At 25.8% G+C, this 17,431-nt stretch overlaps 2 protein-coding genes across 6 annotated transcripts in view; one reads left to right on the forward strand and one right to left on the reverse strand.

Moving 5' to 3' along the window:
- LOC129961907 (beta-alanine transporter-like) overlaps positions 1-3,572 on the forward strand; it is a 36,623-nt gene extending 33,051 nt beyond the window's left edge. The window contains exons 9-10 of the mRNA XM_056075535.1: positions 1,545-1,708; positions 2,643-3,572. Coding sequence (XP_055931510.1) covers positions 1,545-1,708; positions 2,643-2,694 — 216 coding nt within the window. The 3' untranslated portion in view covers positions 2,695-3,572. The remainder of the gene's footprint in view (positions 1-1,544; positions 1,709-2,642) is intronic.
- A 6,954-nt stretch (positions 3,573-10,526) lies between these two features.
- The window catches only part of LOC129958377 (transmembrane and coiled-coil domains protein 2-like), a 36,562-nt gene continuing 29,657 nt past the window's right edge, over positions 10,527-17,431 (reverse strand). For 2 of the 5 annotated variants that reach the window (XM_056070835.1, XM_056070844.1), the window contains exons 11-13: positions 17,138-17,293; positions 15,703-15,887; positions 10,527-13,325 (exon numbers count right to left, since the gene is read on the reverse strand). In XM_056070835.1, the coding sequence (XP_055926810.1) occupies positions 13,202-13,325; positions 15,703-15,887; positions 17,138-17,293 (465 nt within the window). In that variant the 3' untranslated portion in view covers positions 10,527-13,201. The remainder of the gene's footprint in view (positions 13,326-15,702; positions 15,888-17,137; positions 17,294-17,431) is intronic. The other 3 variants (XM_056070870.1, XM_056070853.1, XM_056070861.1) reach the window with 2 other exon arrangements.

Raw genomic sequence — 17,431 nt, forward strand, 5'->3', positions numbered from 1 at the left:
AGATTATTGGCTATTTAGGCTGTTGAACATTGAATATGGATGCATTTTTTTTAATTTGCCTTATTATTTGAAGATAACTGAAAAAAAAATTAATATAATTGAATCAATCTCTTACTAATTATTGTGGGTGTAAATAAAAAAAGTGTATGTATTACGAAATAGAAGTGAACATTCTGTCTTGGAGTTATTATATAAGGAAAGCAATTTTTTAGCCTTAATTTTAGCATTTCAAATAGAAAAAAATAAATGCCACCAATTCTTATATCTTTGATTTAAATAAATGAAAATTTTTTTTATGTATTTAGAATTAGCGTTCAGAAAAGCCAAAATAAATAAGCATGCTGAAGAACTAAAAAAATTGAATTTTTAATTATCAAAAGCGTTTCATGAAATTTGATTTTCAGGAGATAAAGAGAATTTAATGGATTGGAACTCATAATTTAGAAATTACGAGTATTCTTTAACAGCCATGATTATCTAGCTTAGATACCACACCCAGAAATATCTTTTCATCTCTAGCGATATTCATAATTTTGCATCTTCTGCTAAAGGCGGATTTCCGATTAGGCGAATAAGGCAGCTAGCTGCCTAGGGCCGCTGGACTGAATCGAGTCCGTAGGCAGGTTCATTAAAAAATATTATTATCCAAGTCATTAAGTAAATTAGTAGGAATATAATTTTTTAATTATAAAGTATGTGCATATTGAATTATTTAAATAATTCATTAAAATAAATATTTTCATAATATATTGAAAATATGAATTAGTCATTAACTGGCTATGTTAAATTCCTCTCGGTCTTTTAAATTGATTTTTAATATGTTTATTTGAAATTTTTTTTAATAATTGTTCATAATAATGCTTATATTTCTAAATAAAAAATCATTAATTTCTAAATAAGAAAATCATTAACTTATAATCATGATTAAATTTTCAGGTTGTTTTTTACTTAAATTTCTTTTTTCACTTCATATATATTTAAAAAATAAATCAACATATTTATTTATGACTAAGGCAGTTGAGAAATCATGCTAGAAAAAGGAGGCCTTATAACGTCCTATATCTAGGGTAGCAAAATACCTAAAATACACGAACATGAGGGTCAAGGTTTCCAGACAAATTGCTATGATTCATGAGCCTCCAATAATGAAAACCCCAATAACATTACAAATCAAATATATTTAGCATTACATGCCCAACTCTTTATAATTGTTTAATAACTTCCAACAAAAATTAGCTAAAAAAATCCAAGAAAAATAATAATATCAAAAATCTGCTTTATCTGATCCCTAATCCAATATTTAAGGAGAAACATGTAATACTGAGGTACTCCTTATTGTAGAAGTAAAAAGAGAATGCCAATAAGAGTAGAGTTTCAAACGTAAAAGTAAAAATTCTTTCAAATAATTCATCTATTAATTTTCAAATGATTAGTTTTCAAATGATTTTCTCTTAATATCGAGCCTAATGGTTTTGAAATGACTGATTTCGTGTGACCGATAAAGCACCAAATGTCCTTAATAGCATTGAATATTCTTTTTCCAGGGCATTTACAACAAAGCAATTCCATTCTTGATCATCGGCGCTATGTGCGTGAGCGCTGGTTTGACAGCCCCCTTGGTCCCAGAAACAGTTCGCAAAACATTACCACAGACTATTAAAGATTCCGAAGAATTCGGCCTCGGGAGAGGATGCTTTCCATGTTGCGGGTAAGTAATCTCGCTTTAAATTCGACGAACTTAGTACCTTTTTACATTTTCATGTATACGAAGAAAGAGAAAATAAATTAAAAAGGAAGTGTAGTAATGACTAAAAAAAATCTATATAATAAATTTCATCTGTCTAGCTCAAAGCATTTTTGAGTTATTGTGTTCACAAACAGACAAATATAATAGCACTTTTTTTTTTTTTTTTTTTTTTTTTTTGTCTCCGAGAAGTCTGAAACGCAGATTCTCTAAAATCTCGATATCATTTTTTTTTTTGACGATTATAATACTTTCTCTGTGTTTACCTCATATAAAAGAAAGTAAAAACAAAACAAGCTAGACAAATTAAATTTGGTAAGCAATCTTGACACCAAAATTATATATTAAATGTAGGACCTTATCCGTCAATTTATGTTCAACTTCTAGATTATAGGTCAGATGTGCTATTTTGTGGAAGCAAGGTGTAAGAAGAATCTTCCTACCAGTTTTAAATTCTTTTTATTTTTTGAAAAAAAAATTGAGTAGCTTATATTTAGAAATAAAAATACATAGTTTAATCGTGTTATCCAAAACTTATATATATTAATGTTCGGTTTCTGGTCAAGAATATCAAAATCATGCCAAACGAATTTTTTTCTCGCTAAAGGATTGGGTTTCGATACAAAATTGATAGTTTATGGCGAAAAATAGGTCCAAAATAATTCAACTTTGGCTATCGAACATTAATCTTAAATTTAGCCAGTTTTTGTTCCTAGCAGTAAGTCTTGAAACTTTAACGCATGCTTTTTTTTCCTCTTAAATTTTCCCCCTAACCAAGCTAACTAAAAGAAGTTAAATTTTTGTAATTTAATTGAATATAAAAAATGTATCAACTTAAAATTCAATGCAGTTTCATTGTTTATTAATAAAATACTTACAATACTATTTTGTTTTGAAGATACGAAGAAAGAAAGAATGAAAATGATCCTGAAAGCGCGGAGGTTGCTTAGATTATAAGTTGGAAATTGTATTCAACACGAACTTTGGAAGATGCAGTTTCATGCCAGATGGAACAGCAGATTTCTTCATCCGTATCTCTGTGGAATTAACCCTTGGAAAGGGACTGTCCTCGGTCCTGCGATCTTTAGAAGAGGTCTGTCAAGACATCGCAAGCACACATCCCTGCTAAGAATTATTGCTCAAATTCGTTTTCTACACTGTGTATAAATCTTATTTTCTTCATTCCATAGAATAAGCTTACAAAGTTACTTGTTATTGACGCATGAAGTTATTTGTTCATAACTTTATGCGCCAGGATCATTCAAAATTAAACATTGGAAAAAAGTATTAAGGCAGAAAAAAAAATGTTTAATTTTGATTGTCCACATTTTTAATCCTTTTTTTTTTTTTTTTTTTTTTTTTTTTTGCTATCTATTCATCACAAATTTTGATAAAATTTAAGATGTTATTTTACCAACTACGAATTAACAAAGGCTTACTTAAAGTACATTCTAAATTTGCAATGACAACTGATATGTTAATAGAAATCTGATTTTATTAGTATTCTATTTTTAACGACTCTTTTTTTTTATCAATGTGACGATGTCATTACTAAAAAAATCATTACTAATTTTAATAAAATCCTGAGTAATAAGGTATAGTAAAAGTGTGTTACTGCACAAGTATTATCTGTTGAATATATTTTAGTATTTTATGTTATTGCTTATTGTAGAGGTATTAGAATTCAGATGAATACATAGATTTATGGTGTTATGAGTAAATGTTGAATTTGTCATTTCGTTGTAAATATTTGCATTTTATTTCATAAACAAATGTACATTCATTTTTTAAATAAAAAATTCAATTTTTAAATACACTTAAAAATGCTGGCACAAATCTATCAGCATTATAACTGTTTTCATTTCAAATTATTTTGTATACACATATCTTATTATAATTTCTCTCAAATAATGCGATAAAGTTTGTTTGTTTTTTAGATTTTCAATATGATTGATAAATTTCAACACATTTATGTATAAAAATATCAAAGAAAAATTGTATAGTAATATTTGCATCTTTTTAATAATTCATGTAGGGAAAAATGAAGATTGTATTTTCAAAAAAATCATCTTAGAACAGTTATTCACACCTATGCCAGCAAACGATTTCACATGTTTGTAATTAAAAGTTGTCTATATTTTTTTGTATAAATAAAAATGGGCTATAAATTTTGATATAGTTTCTTCACAACTCTCAAAAAAACATCATTTTTTTTTTGAAAACTAAATATGAATAAATAAATTATTTTTAGCATTTTGTTGCAATTAATTTTTTCACTCCTGTAATGACTTCTACTTAACACATCATCATCGTCCCAAAACCACATACTTAACTATGTTTAAGATAATGTATGCACATCACAGTTTAGATAGTTCTCCAAGACTAAATAAAAATAATTTGATGAAATGCAATAAATTATTAGTGAGCTTATTACATCTGCTGGAAAAAAAAGCCATCATATTGACAATAAAATAATTCAAAGACAATGATTAGCACCTTCTAACTAAGTACAGTACTAGATGATCTCAAAGCAGAAGATATATATTTATATAAAAAATAATAATTGAATCTTAGCAGAACATAACTAAATGTAATGTGTCAATGACATGCCATTGCAAAGATAACATGCAAATGTGATAATCAACAATTAATGAAAATTCTTTTGTTCATTGAATATTTGTAAAGAGTGATGGGGAAATTGTAAACAAAATTTAATAGTGCTGTTCAAATCTATTTTTTAAGATTAATCTTCATTTCATGATAAAATTGAATAATGAAATAATTTATGACCGTCAAATTACTGGTACTTTGTTGTTCATAATAGTAGTTACTTCGTTTATTATCATGTCCGAAAAATTATATATATAACCAATCTAAAGTTAGAAATATTTTGAAAACGAAACTAAATAGTTTCGGAATCGCAACTAAAAATTATTTCTTATTCAAACAAAAACCAAAATAGGAACAGGAAAAGCCCCATAGTATTTAGAGAGCGCAAATGCAGCTACTTCTAAAACACAGATGAATTGAGACATAGGTAAAAAAAAAACCCAAGTTAATAGGAAAAAATAAAAATTAAACCAAATAAAAAAAGAATCCGGCCTGAAGACTTTTTCAAGGGTCACCCTCAGGCAGGGATTCAAAAAAAGGGATTTTTTCTGTGAAGGAATGCAGACTAAACAGTCTAATAACGATTCCTCGTGACCCGAAAATCCCCTGAAATTAGGCCCAAGAGACATACCATTTTAACAGAAAGGAAAATACAAAACAATAAATTAGAAGAATACATCCACTAATAAGCAAAAATACAAATAAATAACACAAAATAACCAGTCTGAATCCCTGCCTGAGGGTGACCCTTGAAAAAGTCTTCAGGCCGGATTCATTTTTTATTTGGTTTAATTTTGATTTTTTCCTATTAACTTGGGTTTTTTTACCTATATATATAATATGCTTTTAGCTATTCTTCTATGGAAACAGTAAATATCTTTTTAATTAATTAACTTGAAATATTAATTTCTTAAATTGTTAATGTATACCTCCATATTATGGTATTTGAAAAGAAATGCTTTAAATAAAGGTTTAGCATTAAAACAGAATAAATTAGTATTTATTTCAATAGTTAATTATTAGAATTGTACATAAGGCATAGCAGTTAATGAATGATTGATTACGAGACAACAAAATATCACAATTCAAAAACCACAAAATTACACCATTTCATTAAACAGTTTATAATTAGTAAAGTTTTTCAAACATATCTGCATTTCATTTTGTATTTAAAAAAAAGAAAGTCATTCATTCAAAAATACATAATAAATTATATAAATGAATGTAAAACAAAATTGTATAACAGTTATACAATTTAAAAAATCATGAAAGTATGGTTAAATTCTAAAAAAAAAAAAATATGTTAATAAATGCTTAAATGACCCTTATAGTCTACATATTTATTGCTAAAATTTTATTAAGAAATTTGTTAAATTTCCTTGACATGTTAAATTTTATTGTTCATAAACAAACCTTCAGCTATTGGCATGATTTATAAAAAATATAATAAGAAGAAAATAAAATCTAATGAAGATTCCAACTATTGCTACTTTATACAAACAAAAAATTTCAACAGATTAAATTACAGGAATAAGATTATAAGAGATTTTTTTTTTAAACAAACCAACTAAAAAACGAATTTTAATTTAAACATATTTAAATTAGTGATTCATTAGAAAATGGTTACCTTCACCTCTATTAGTATTTTTAACTCAAAATTAATTATTTTTCGAAGTAGATTTAGTTATTATATTTCTTAACAATATGAAACAATAAAGACGCATTTTAAATTTATTAGCATGCAAAATCAAAACTTCATCTACATCAGTACATAGACTTCCAATAATAATAATGTAAATGAATTAAAGCGTCATCTAACTCGCAGAAGTTATAAAACTGCAATTAGAAGATGACAAATTCTGAGATTCACTTTTCATGATGTAGCAAATGAACGAGATTAAAAAATAAATTCAGTCTCATTAAAGAATTTTGTTGTATTTCAGAGTCAAAATTAATACTATAGCATTATTTCACCAAAATGAATAACTGCTTCATATATGACAGAAATACTTTTTTATTCATTTCTTTCAAAGTAGATTTATTTGAGGAATGAACTCGGAATAGTATTAGAATAAATATCTCAGTGCATGCTTGGGAAGAAAGGGTTAAAAAAATGTTAATTTTTAATGCCACCTCTAATTACTTCTTGATGAGTAAGTTTAATATTTCAAATAAACCATATTACTATTAGTAATGAATACATAAGCACATAAAATAAATCAGGAAATTATCTTCAGAAAATATGTCTTGTAACAAACCTAAACAAATTTCTGTTTTTTTTTTTTTTTTTTTTTTTGAGTTTGTCCAAACAATTTTTGACACATGGATGCTTGTGTTTCATCTATTTGCTATATTTTCAAACAATCTAATACATATTGATTGAAGGTAATTTTACACTCATCTCAAAGAATACCCTTTCTAGCAATAATCATAGTTCAAATAACTATCCTCAAAATTTCGAGTATAATAATATTAATTTATGTTCATTATACAACAGTATTTTTTAATGTTAAATTATATAGAAATCAAGCTTCATATTTCTACTGAAAAATATTATTAACTTATTATTAAACTGACTAATTAAATTTATACTCACTTATATACTAAAATTTATACTTATTATATTAAATTTATACTAAATTCTTCATTAATTGAATTTTATTTTGGAAAATTCACAACGTACTATGTTTTATATTTGTGAATAAACAATCAAATGAACCTAGCAATTATTAAAATGAAATGAATTCATGAGAATTATTATTTTAGAAATTAAAATGCATGCTTATTGCATATTTATTTCACATTTTTATCCTGGATTTCTTTTTTACTGCCAATGATTCTAAAATAAGTCTTATGAAGGAATTGGACAGTTTAAAGTATATAACAATAAATTGTAGATGAATGCGAAGATACTTTTAAGCTTACATAGAAGATTTCAAACTAATTTAGTAATGATGAAATCCTCAGTGGCACTCAATACACACAAAACAAAGCACCATGCCATTTAAATTTTGAAATCCATTATATGTTCTGCAGGAAGAAAGACATGACTTCAGTGCACACTTTAAGGCAACATAAAAAATTGATATGCACAACTATGTTTTATATGACTGTAACATCATAACATGGCATTCTTTATTCTCCCGATTCTTCCTTCTGGAATATAAAGGAAATCTTCAGTATCTGAAATAAATATTCAATGAGTACTTCCTTTGTCTAACTACAGAATTTGGGAAAGCAGGAAAATATCCATCGCCAATTACCTGCAACTGAAGCCTTATATAACCATTAGGATAATATAAATTTTTTGAAGAAAATAAATTTCAATATACTACTATATCATGCATTCATAATTAACAAAAACTTGCACAAAAAATCACAACTACTTATCACAAGAATTTTATTGAATTTATAATTTCTTCTCATGCATTTTAAATTTAAAAAATTCCTATTTATATAAAAACAAATATGGAATGCAGGAACAGCTGTAATATAAACTATCACAAGGCTTCTGTGAAGAAATAGTAGAATTAATACTACAAATAAATACAATAGGTTGAATACAAAAATATGCATTAAATCTCATTTGTACTAAAAATAAGGGCAAATTCACCATCTCCACATCCTAAAATCTTATGGCACAAATGCATTAGCTTGCCATGATTATAACAAAATAAAAGCAGAAAAATAAATTACTCACATATTCTCTAAAACATAAATATTTCTTTTAACAAGAAACAGAATTATTTTTTTTCAACGAAGTCAACAATTCAAACAGCAATATATTTATACATTCAATACATAAATGTGGAATCTACTCCTGATTTTCTGAAGAATTTTTAATTAAAAATATTGAAAAGTATCATACACATATTCTATTTTTGATAAATCAGATATAAGCTCTTTAAAAGAAGTCATTATATAAGATTTAAATACAATTAAATATCAGAAAAGTTCCTAAAGCAATATCTTGTGATGAGTGATATAACTAGTAAACTATAAGTCAGTTTCTTTGAGAAAAATCATAAGTAAGTGCTTTTTTTTCATAATGAATTTCATCTGTAAGGACCTAAATGAAATCCTAAGCAATAACTACAGTAAGTTAACCAGTCATTGCATGTTGTGAACTTTGAATAGTCAAGTTTTGTCAAGCTTTAAGCAAATGCCAATAATTTGCTTTTTAGTCATCTAATTTAACATTTATTCTACAATTTAATTCAAGAGAAAGGTTTTTTTAATACAACAGTTAAAAAAAAAGTGTCTTAAGATCATATTTCATATAAATGTTTTAAATGTGAATTGGGGTAGGAAAGCAAATACAAATATGATTCACAAACAACTGGGATAAAATATTATTCAATTATTGAGTAAAGAGTTTTACATCCAATATAAATCATGTTTATAAAAGATGTTTGAATTTTATATAGTATAAGATAAAGAACGCTAGAGAATTCAATGTACAGCCTAAAATTCTTTAAAAGAGATATGTCAGAAAAATAATAAAATTTCAAAACCTTAATTTCAATAAAAATTTCAAACACAATTTAACTTTTCCTCTATAATAAACATGTTGCGTTTCAAAAGCACATTTATATTTACTGTAATATAATACGATTTTTACAAAAAACACAAATTATCTATAAATATAAAATTGATCCATTTTTTTAACAATAAAAAAAAAAGCTATTGCATATACAGGTTTCCCTATTACATATACGAAAAGAAAACTTTTCAGTCAATCAATTAAAAAATCTTTGAGAAAAAAAATTTAAAAAATTATAATTAACTAATTAGTAATATTGGTCACTCAAGAATAAATTTAAGTATTTCAAACACTATATCTGATACACTGTTTCCACTTCTTTGTGTGGGTTTCTTTACATTGCTTTGTTTAAAAAGAAAATTAAAATTGAAAGTGCTTTGATCAACCTGAGTTTTATATATTTCGTTTGTGTATTTCAAATAAATAATACAAGGGGATTATTGTGCACAAAATTAAGAAAGTTTTTAAAAAATATTTTAATTATGGTTAGATATGCAAATTGTTAACACATTTTAGTTTACAAAATATGATGGAGATTATAAACAGCAGTAAATAATATATAATAAATACTATAAACAACAGTATATTATATTTTTTGGATTGAAATTGGAAACTAGTGCAGAGGTCATTGATAAATGTAGTGAATATTTCCTTTTTTTACATAATTTATAAAATAATCTTTTTAGAAAGTAAAATTCTGTTTACAAATTATCATTCTATGCATAGTTTTAAGACCATTTCATTATTTTTTTTGAGAACATACAGAACATTAAAATATGACATTGTGTTTAAGATATATGCATGAAAATTCTACTTTAAATGCATCATGCAAAATTATTTCATACTAAATTAAAACTCGTATTGTGCAACAAGAAAAAAAAAAACATTTAAAACTTAACTAAAATGATGATAACTAAAAAACAATCCATAGATTTTGATATTGTTTTATTCCTCGGAACAACAAAGCAAGCTCTTTGAAAAAGGATATCTGAAATGGTATTTAAAAAAATAAACTACAATTTAAAACAGATATTCATAAAAGATAAAAATTATTACATAATGAGACTTAAGCAATGATAGCTTAAATATTTAAAGAATAGTCCTTCATAGTAAAATTGCAGCTTTTTAGAAACAAAAAATAAACATACTGATAGCAATTGTAGAAAAAGTGTATATAAGAAACACAAAAGATTTTTTTTAAGAACTAACTTACAGTAACTTACGAAATACACAGTCGTCAATACAGTATCTGTCTTCTATTTTCACATATTACTTCGAAAAATACTTTGAAAAGGCACTCTTGCCAAAACACAACAGTATTTTAGCAATATAATTCAAGATTTAATATAATACACTCATTTTAAAAATATCTATATATAAATTTAAATATCCTTATTGCACCAGAAAATGAGAGAAATTTTTTTTAACTAATACTGTATTAGAGAAATGTTCTGTATTAATTATATAAATATAGTTAAAAATTATAAACAATGAAAAAATATAAAACTGAATATGTAATTCTGTATTTTATACAAGAGATTCAAATTTTAACATTCAGAATTAATGCAACAACAATATTAACTTATGTGTAAATGTTTAAACACATCAAACTTTTCAATTTGAATACATGAATTTGGGCTCATAAATATAACAAATGAGCAACTTGAAAGTTCAGTTAACTAATACTACAGTTTTACAATCTTTATAATAAATAATAGAATAGAACAAAAATCAATAAGAAATAGATAATATTACTAGACCTGAAAAAAAAATTATTCATTTACATAAAATAATTTTCTATATAAAGCTTACATTTTATCAAAACATCAGAAAACATCAAGCATTTAGTGCAACAGATTAATCAAATATGCAATAATGTACAAACAGAGAGCAACAATTTAAATGATTTCTTAAAGGCTTAACTATGTCATAAACTATATTAAAACTACCCTAATTTAAAAAACAAAACACTAACATTGTAGAGGAAAAAAAGATAGATTAAAAAACAACAAATATAAATACTTTTTTTTAAAAAAAATGGGCAAATTTTTATATATATATTTTATGCATCATTTAAGATAATTTGGCAACAGCATAAAGATAAACTAATGCCCATCTAATAAAAATTATACATTTTTTTCCTACAGCATTAAAATAATATTAAACTTATTATAACATAAAACTATAATTCCATATTATAAACCTTCTTTGGGCAGCAAAAATAGCATATCAAATATTTCAAACAATTGACAGACATTGTTAATAAGACAATTACAGCATTGGACACAAATAGCACTTCATCTCATTACAAAATTATTTAGACTTATTTGCAAGTATTCAAATATATAGTGATAAAAAATAGGCCATAATTTTCTACTTAAAAAATTAAAATTTGCCCAAAGATGAAGGTTAAAAAAAATTTAGATTTTCTAAAATATCTTTTACACCCTCTCTTTGCTTAATGATGGTTTTATTAAATTTCTTTATATATTTCCTTTTAGTACATAAATCTCACAATCATATAATTCATTGCAGGTAGTAGTAAATTTAGATGTAAATTCTATGTTTTTTTTATGTTTACAAATATTTCTTTTAATAAATTTTACTTACCTATAAACATTTGAATAGAAGAATTTAAAAACTTTTTTTAGAAAATAATAAATTATATCATAAAAGAAACTGTGATTTTATCCGTTTTTACAACTTAACAATATAACAGAAAATTGAAGACAAAATCATCCATAAAATATTTTAATCATTCTTCAATATCAAATGACGGGAGAAAAGGAACATATACCACTGTGCGGGGTTTATCAAAATATTCTTCATCCAATTTTAAAATATTACAACTTTATATCCATTTCCAACAATTTATTGCAGAAGATAAACAAATGATTGAAATACGGTTGTTGTACTAAATTATGAAGCCTCATGGCTTCTTTGAAGTGTAGCAGGAGCATCATCACTTAATAATCATGATATTTTTCTTTGAGAAAACTGTCACATTATAAGTATTCGAGGAATTCAAATGAAACTGACTGCTTTAACAAAAAAAAAAAAAAAAAAGCAGGCTAAGATATTCCAACAAAAAATAATTTACCATATTGGCACTTAGTAATCAGATGATACCGAAAAGGAAACTCTTAATTATCAGATTAGATATGCGTAGACTGAAGAAGTAGTCAGGGTGCTGATTTAGTCCTTTTGTGACCTGGCTACCCTGAAAACAAATCTATGATCTAAAAATTCAAATTGCTGCTAACTTAAATTAAATCCTATCTGATATACACCAGCAAATATGGGTGAATTCAGAGTACTAGGCAATTCCACATTCCAGCAAGATAGGAGACTTCAACATTTGTATTTAAAACCTCAAATGATTCTTAAAAGAAAAGTGCCATTATAATTGTATAAAGCATGCATTGGCTTAAGAACTAGTTAAGACTGTCTTGCTTCTAGGCCTTAATATCTGACCAGATCCTTTTACAATGTTTTGTTAGACGATTGAGTATGCATGCATGACAGTCTTTGCCAAAAGAAATTCGAATAAGCACAAAATCGTAATAGCGGCTGCTATAAATTAAAAGACACAAAAGATGCTTTGGTAAATATGGGACAAATAAGAACTTTGAGGAGACTTTCCAAGTCAACCGACAGGAGTCATACTAAACATCAATATGTTATGTCAATAGTCAAGTACATTCTGGAGTAACATCTTGTTTTGAAGACTGATTTCTAAAAAAGTTACAGTATTTTAAAATTGGATGCAGATTTTCGATACACCTAGTAAATTTAATGAACAAATATAGTACAGATATTTTTTAAAGTTTTACTTTAGTAATGGGGGGAAATGAGCACTCTGCCTTACAAAGAAAATAGATAAATAAATACTGATTATTAAAAACATTCAAAATAAACTTAAATTTACAAACATAAAACATCCCTAGAATTGAAAAATAATTCACAAATTTCATAAAAGACAATCTAAAAATTCTTCTACCTATACAAAAAAAGAAGTCACAATTTATAAAATGTCAAATAAATCAATCGCTAATACGACATATGTCAATGAATAGGTGGGGTTAAAAACAAAACTGAACAATTTCTTAACTTCATAAGGCTCATACAAATTCTCTTTAAGAATGCAATCATTACCTTTTACATTTTATACATCTTCACACTCACGCAATATTATCATAAATCTATCGCACATATATTTACAATCTCACTAAAATTCTTTTAGGTCATATTTACTCCTTTCAGGAAGTAATTAAAATTCTTTCTTGAGTTATTGCAGAAGCTTTCTACTTTGCTAAAGAAGGAATCACTGTAACAGCTTTGGTACGGCACAATTCTAATAATTCAGGCCACTGGTGACACACCATGACAATCACAAGAATGAGTAATAAAGTAGTGAGTGTTCGAACCCTTAAAAATAAAATGCATACATATATTATTAAATCTTCCGATTAAAAACTTTTATTTAAAACTAAATAAAAGTAAATATTATAAAAAAATAATTATAAAAAAAATTGATATTATATATTAAATATTATAAAAAAATTGATTTAAAGCAACATATTAATCACTCGACATAACAACAATTTTCACAACAATTACTCCACACAATAACAATGGTAATTTAAAACCTATTATTAATACAAAAACACTGCTCAGAACAGACATGGCATAAAATGGTATGCTGAATATTCAACTCGTCCAAATATCTCACAGTCCATTTACTTTGTGCCATTTGGATTGGCCAGTCAGTGAATGCAAGTGAGCAAAGAGGAATTTAGATGTGTGAAAGACAACTTGTAGTGTACTCTAGAGCAAGATATTCACAGATTGAGATGAAAGATTCATGGAGTGATTATGAAAGACTGACTTCAATGGGTGACGGGGGACGAAGTGAAATGGGAAGCCAAAGCTTTACTGGTATGATATGAAATGATTGAGAATATCCAATTTGAAAATAAAGCTAACTAGAAAATAAGGCAGAAACTCTGATAGAGTTGAAAGATCCTTTTGACAAACAGTCAGAAGCAATGGTGCCAACATGTCTAGCTAACTTTTTACCTTATAGTGGTAATTATGTTAACATATTTACTATAAAATAAATGCATAACATCATGTTATTCTGATCTGTTTCTTGTCTCCTTGTGAGTGCCCTTCTTTCAATTACTCATAGAATCATTTTTTTATAAATGGAAAAAAAGTCTGTCCGATCTAATCATATTCACGCAAAGCGAAAAAAAATTTGGCATCACTTCTTTTATTATAATTTTTTCCTTTTACAAGAATTTGCAATGCACCCTATATATTTATGTTGTGTGCATGTTAATAAAAACAAATGAATTTGTTTTAAGGGATTTCATATTAAATTTTTCAGGCTTTGATATGCAATTGTAATCATATTCAAGGAAATTCATACTCCATTTTCCAAAATACAGTTGCTACACCTGAAATACTAATTACATAATTCTGTATTTTGATACAAGAAAAGAAATAAATAATATTCTCTCAATAATACATAAAAGCAAGTTAATAATCAAGTCATGCTTTATATTTTCAATACTAAGATAATGATGAAGTCCTATAGCAAAAGTAAAAAATTACCATTAAGTAAAAAAAAAAAAAAAAAAAAAACCCTGAATTTCGGATCATTTAAAATATTATTGTGTTATATAAAAATGAAAAAATGAAATAATATTTTCACACATAAAAGCAATAAGGATATTTTTTCTAAAATGTATTCAAAATTAATTTGTTTCATTATATCACAGCACAGTTTATTTTTCCAGTTTTTCAATATTTTTAAAAAATACTGCTGAAATTAGCTTGCTTTGTGGAAAGGATTGTGTTCTGGAAATTGCTGCATTCACATTTTCTTTGCTAGGTACTAGAAGTTCAATATGATTCGGAAGAATATTGATGAAGATAATAGTTTTTCAGTTAATCTTTCAAATATAATCCTAGAATGCAAAATATGCATATTAATAAGTGTTGGAGAAAATAGTTCAAAAATACAGAGATGTCCAATTATTCAATCAATTCCATAAAGTTTTTATCAATAATCACTTGGCAAGGATTTTCTCAGAAGAGAATTCTGATTTCTTGCTTCAATTTAATTGTTCAAAAGTTTTAATTTTATGTAATATCTGAATAATATATTTGTTCTAAAACAGAATGTGAAAGAAAAATCATTTATTCTTCATAAATTTAATAATTTTCTATCTGGAAAAATAAAAATTCTGACCATATAAGGAATGAATGTGAGTGAAACTATCTGAAGCCATCAAAAAATATTTTAGTTCAGGTTTAGTTTAATTGTGTTATATAAACATCTTGTTTTGAAGTAATACAAGTAATTTTTTTTGAAGGGGGGGGAGGGGAGGGACACCATAATTTTGAGCAATTATCAGATAATGAGAAAAACAACACAAGAGAAATTGTCTTTTCTCTAAATTTCCATGTCATATCAACAGGAGAATACTTGACAATCAATAGATTTAACATATTAATCTTCTGCAGGATTGAATCTCAAACCCACACTATTGGATCATGAAGCTGGGACTTACTGGGGGTGCAAAACATTACAAATTTTATTGCAATTATTATTGTATAGCAATGTGATATTACATAAATTAATCAATAACAGCATTTTTTTTCTTTAAAAAAACGATTATTACTTTCCAATGCTTTTCACCTGTTTCCTTTTCAAAGAAAAAAATATATATACAACTTCTGTTTTATAGATAACTTGATTTAAATTTTAAAAATATTAAAAGAGAAAATACTGCACCTAGTTCGTAAGAAAGGCATGATTATATTCGATAAAGTTGCAACAAGTAATAAAACTACTTGAAGTACAGTTAGTGCAATATTGACAAGTTTCAATAAGAGAGCTCTAGCTTGAGAATTTTCAACAGCATCCAAAGTTACTAGTTGCTGGAGATGTTGGTGTTGCTGATGTTCCATGCGTGAAATCTAAAAAAAAAAAAAAAAATTCAAATTTATTAGCAATATTTTTTATTCTTTAAGTATGGTTATCAAAATAAAAATATAAAAAACTAAAATTACACACAAATACCAATAACTGTTTTAACAAAAAGAAAGAAAGAAAAAAAGGATAAAACAGGATTTAACTCTAAAAATGTTAATTGTACCTATTATTCATAAAAATGAATTCTTAAATTTTAAATTTTAAACAAATGTTGATGATGTAAAAATTATGATTTAGTAAAGTAAAAATAAGGTATATTTACTATTATAAATTCACTTAATAGAGTAGTATATTTAGTAGTATACACATGTTAGAATAAAATAAAATATTTTTTGGCTCTGAATTTATAATATTTATTTTGAAAGTAATTAAATTTTTAGAATAAATTTCTTCAAAAATACTTTGACTTGTTTGGTTAAAAATAAATCAATTTTTAATTAACTAAAAAACAATTTTATGCCGTTACAAATTTTCTTAATCAGTATCCAATTAAATGACAATATAAAAATAACAGCACTTTTGAAGGCATAAATTCATATATTACAAGTAGTGTTATAAGATATATATGTGTATATGTGTGTGTTGAAACAGCAAAAAAAAAAAAAAAAAAAAAAGTGTTCTTCATTTTATTTCTTTGAGAAAGGGCATAGATGATGTTGACAAGAAGAGTCAAGATGAAGCAGACTCATAGACCGAAAAAAAATTATGAACCAGACTTTCATAAAACTTACTGCACAATGCCTATTTATGTCAGCATATGATGTTATGATGCTACATCATATAAAAAGTTAATTTTAAAATATTTAGTAATATGTAAGCTTGAATGCAGCCTTTTTGCTTAGATTATGTGCAGGCTAGCATCTGAAATTTTTAATACAAAATATATATGATAATTGTTTAAAATGATGCTTAGTTTTAATTTAAATAATATATATGTTTTTTGAAATTATTTATTTAATCATACCTGACAGGCAGAAAAGCAGAATCAGCAAACAACATATATTGCAATTTAAAATATATCATGAAATCTGAATATTTAAGTTCTAGAAGTACATATTCATATTTCTGGAATAACATCTTATCCAACATCAGTGAAGTCCTATTGTTGTCAATAAGAGATTTTACTGAATAACAAACTTTGATTTTTAGTATTTGTAAAAAAATGTAGCAATATTTACAAAACAAAAAGCATATTTTGTAGAAAGAAATCTGGATACCCTATAAGAATATTTACCCGTGTTTGACAATTATCAAGAATATCATGCACATCTCTCAGTCTTTCTTCACTTTGGTACTGCACTTTCTCTTCCATATCAGCAATTCCTTGCTTCAAGTTTTCAATTTCATTTTGATGTAGCTCTATCAAATCATTCATCTGCTCTTCTAAACGCTATTGGAGCCAAGAAATTAAAGAATGAATAATAATTCTTACCAATAAAATATATATATCAATGCAAGCTTAACACATTGTTGATAATGAGTTAAACCGCATTTTCATAACTGCAGCATCAAACTATCAATCAACAAT

This window comes from Argiope bruennichi, chromosome 2, assembly GCF_947563725.1.
Source record: "Argiope bruennichi chromosome 2, qqArgBrue1.1, whole genome shotgun sequence".
Taxonomy (NCBI): domain Eukaryota; kingdom Metazoa; phylum Arthropoda; class Arachnida; order Araneae; family Araneidae; genus Argiope; species Argiope bruennichi.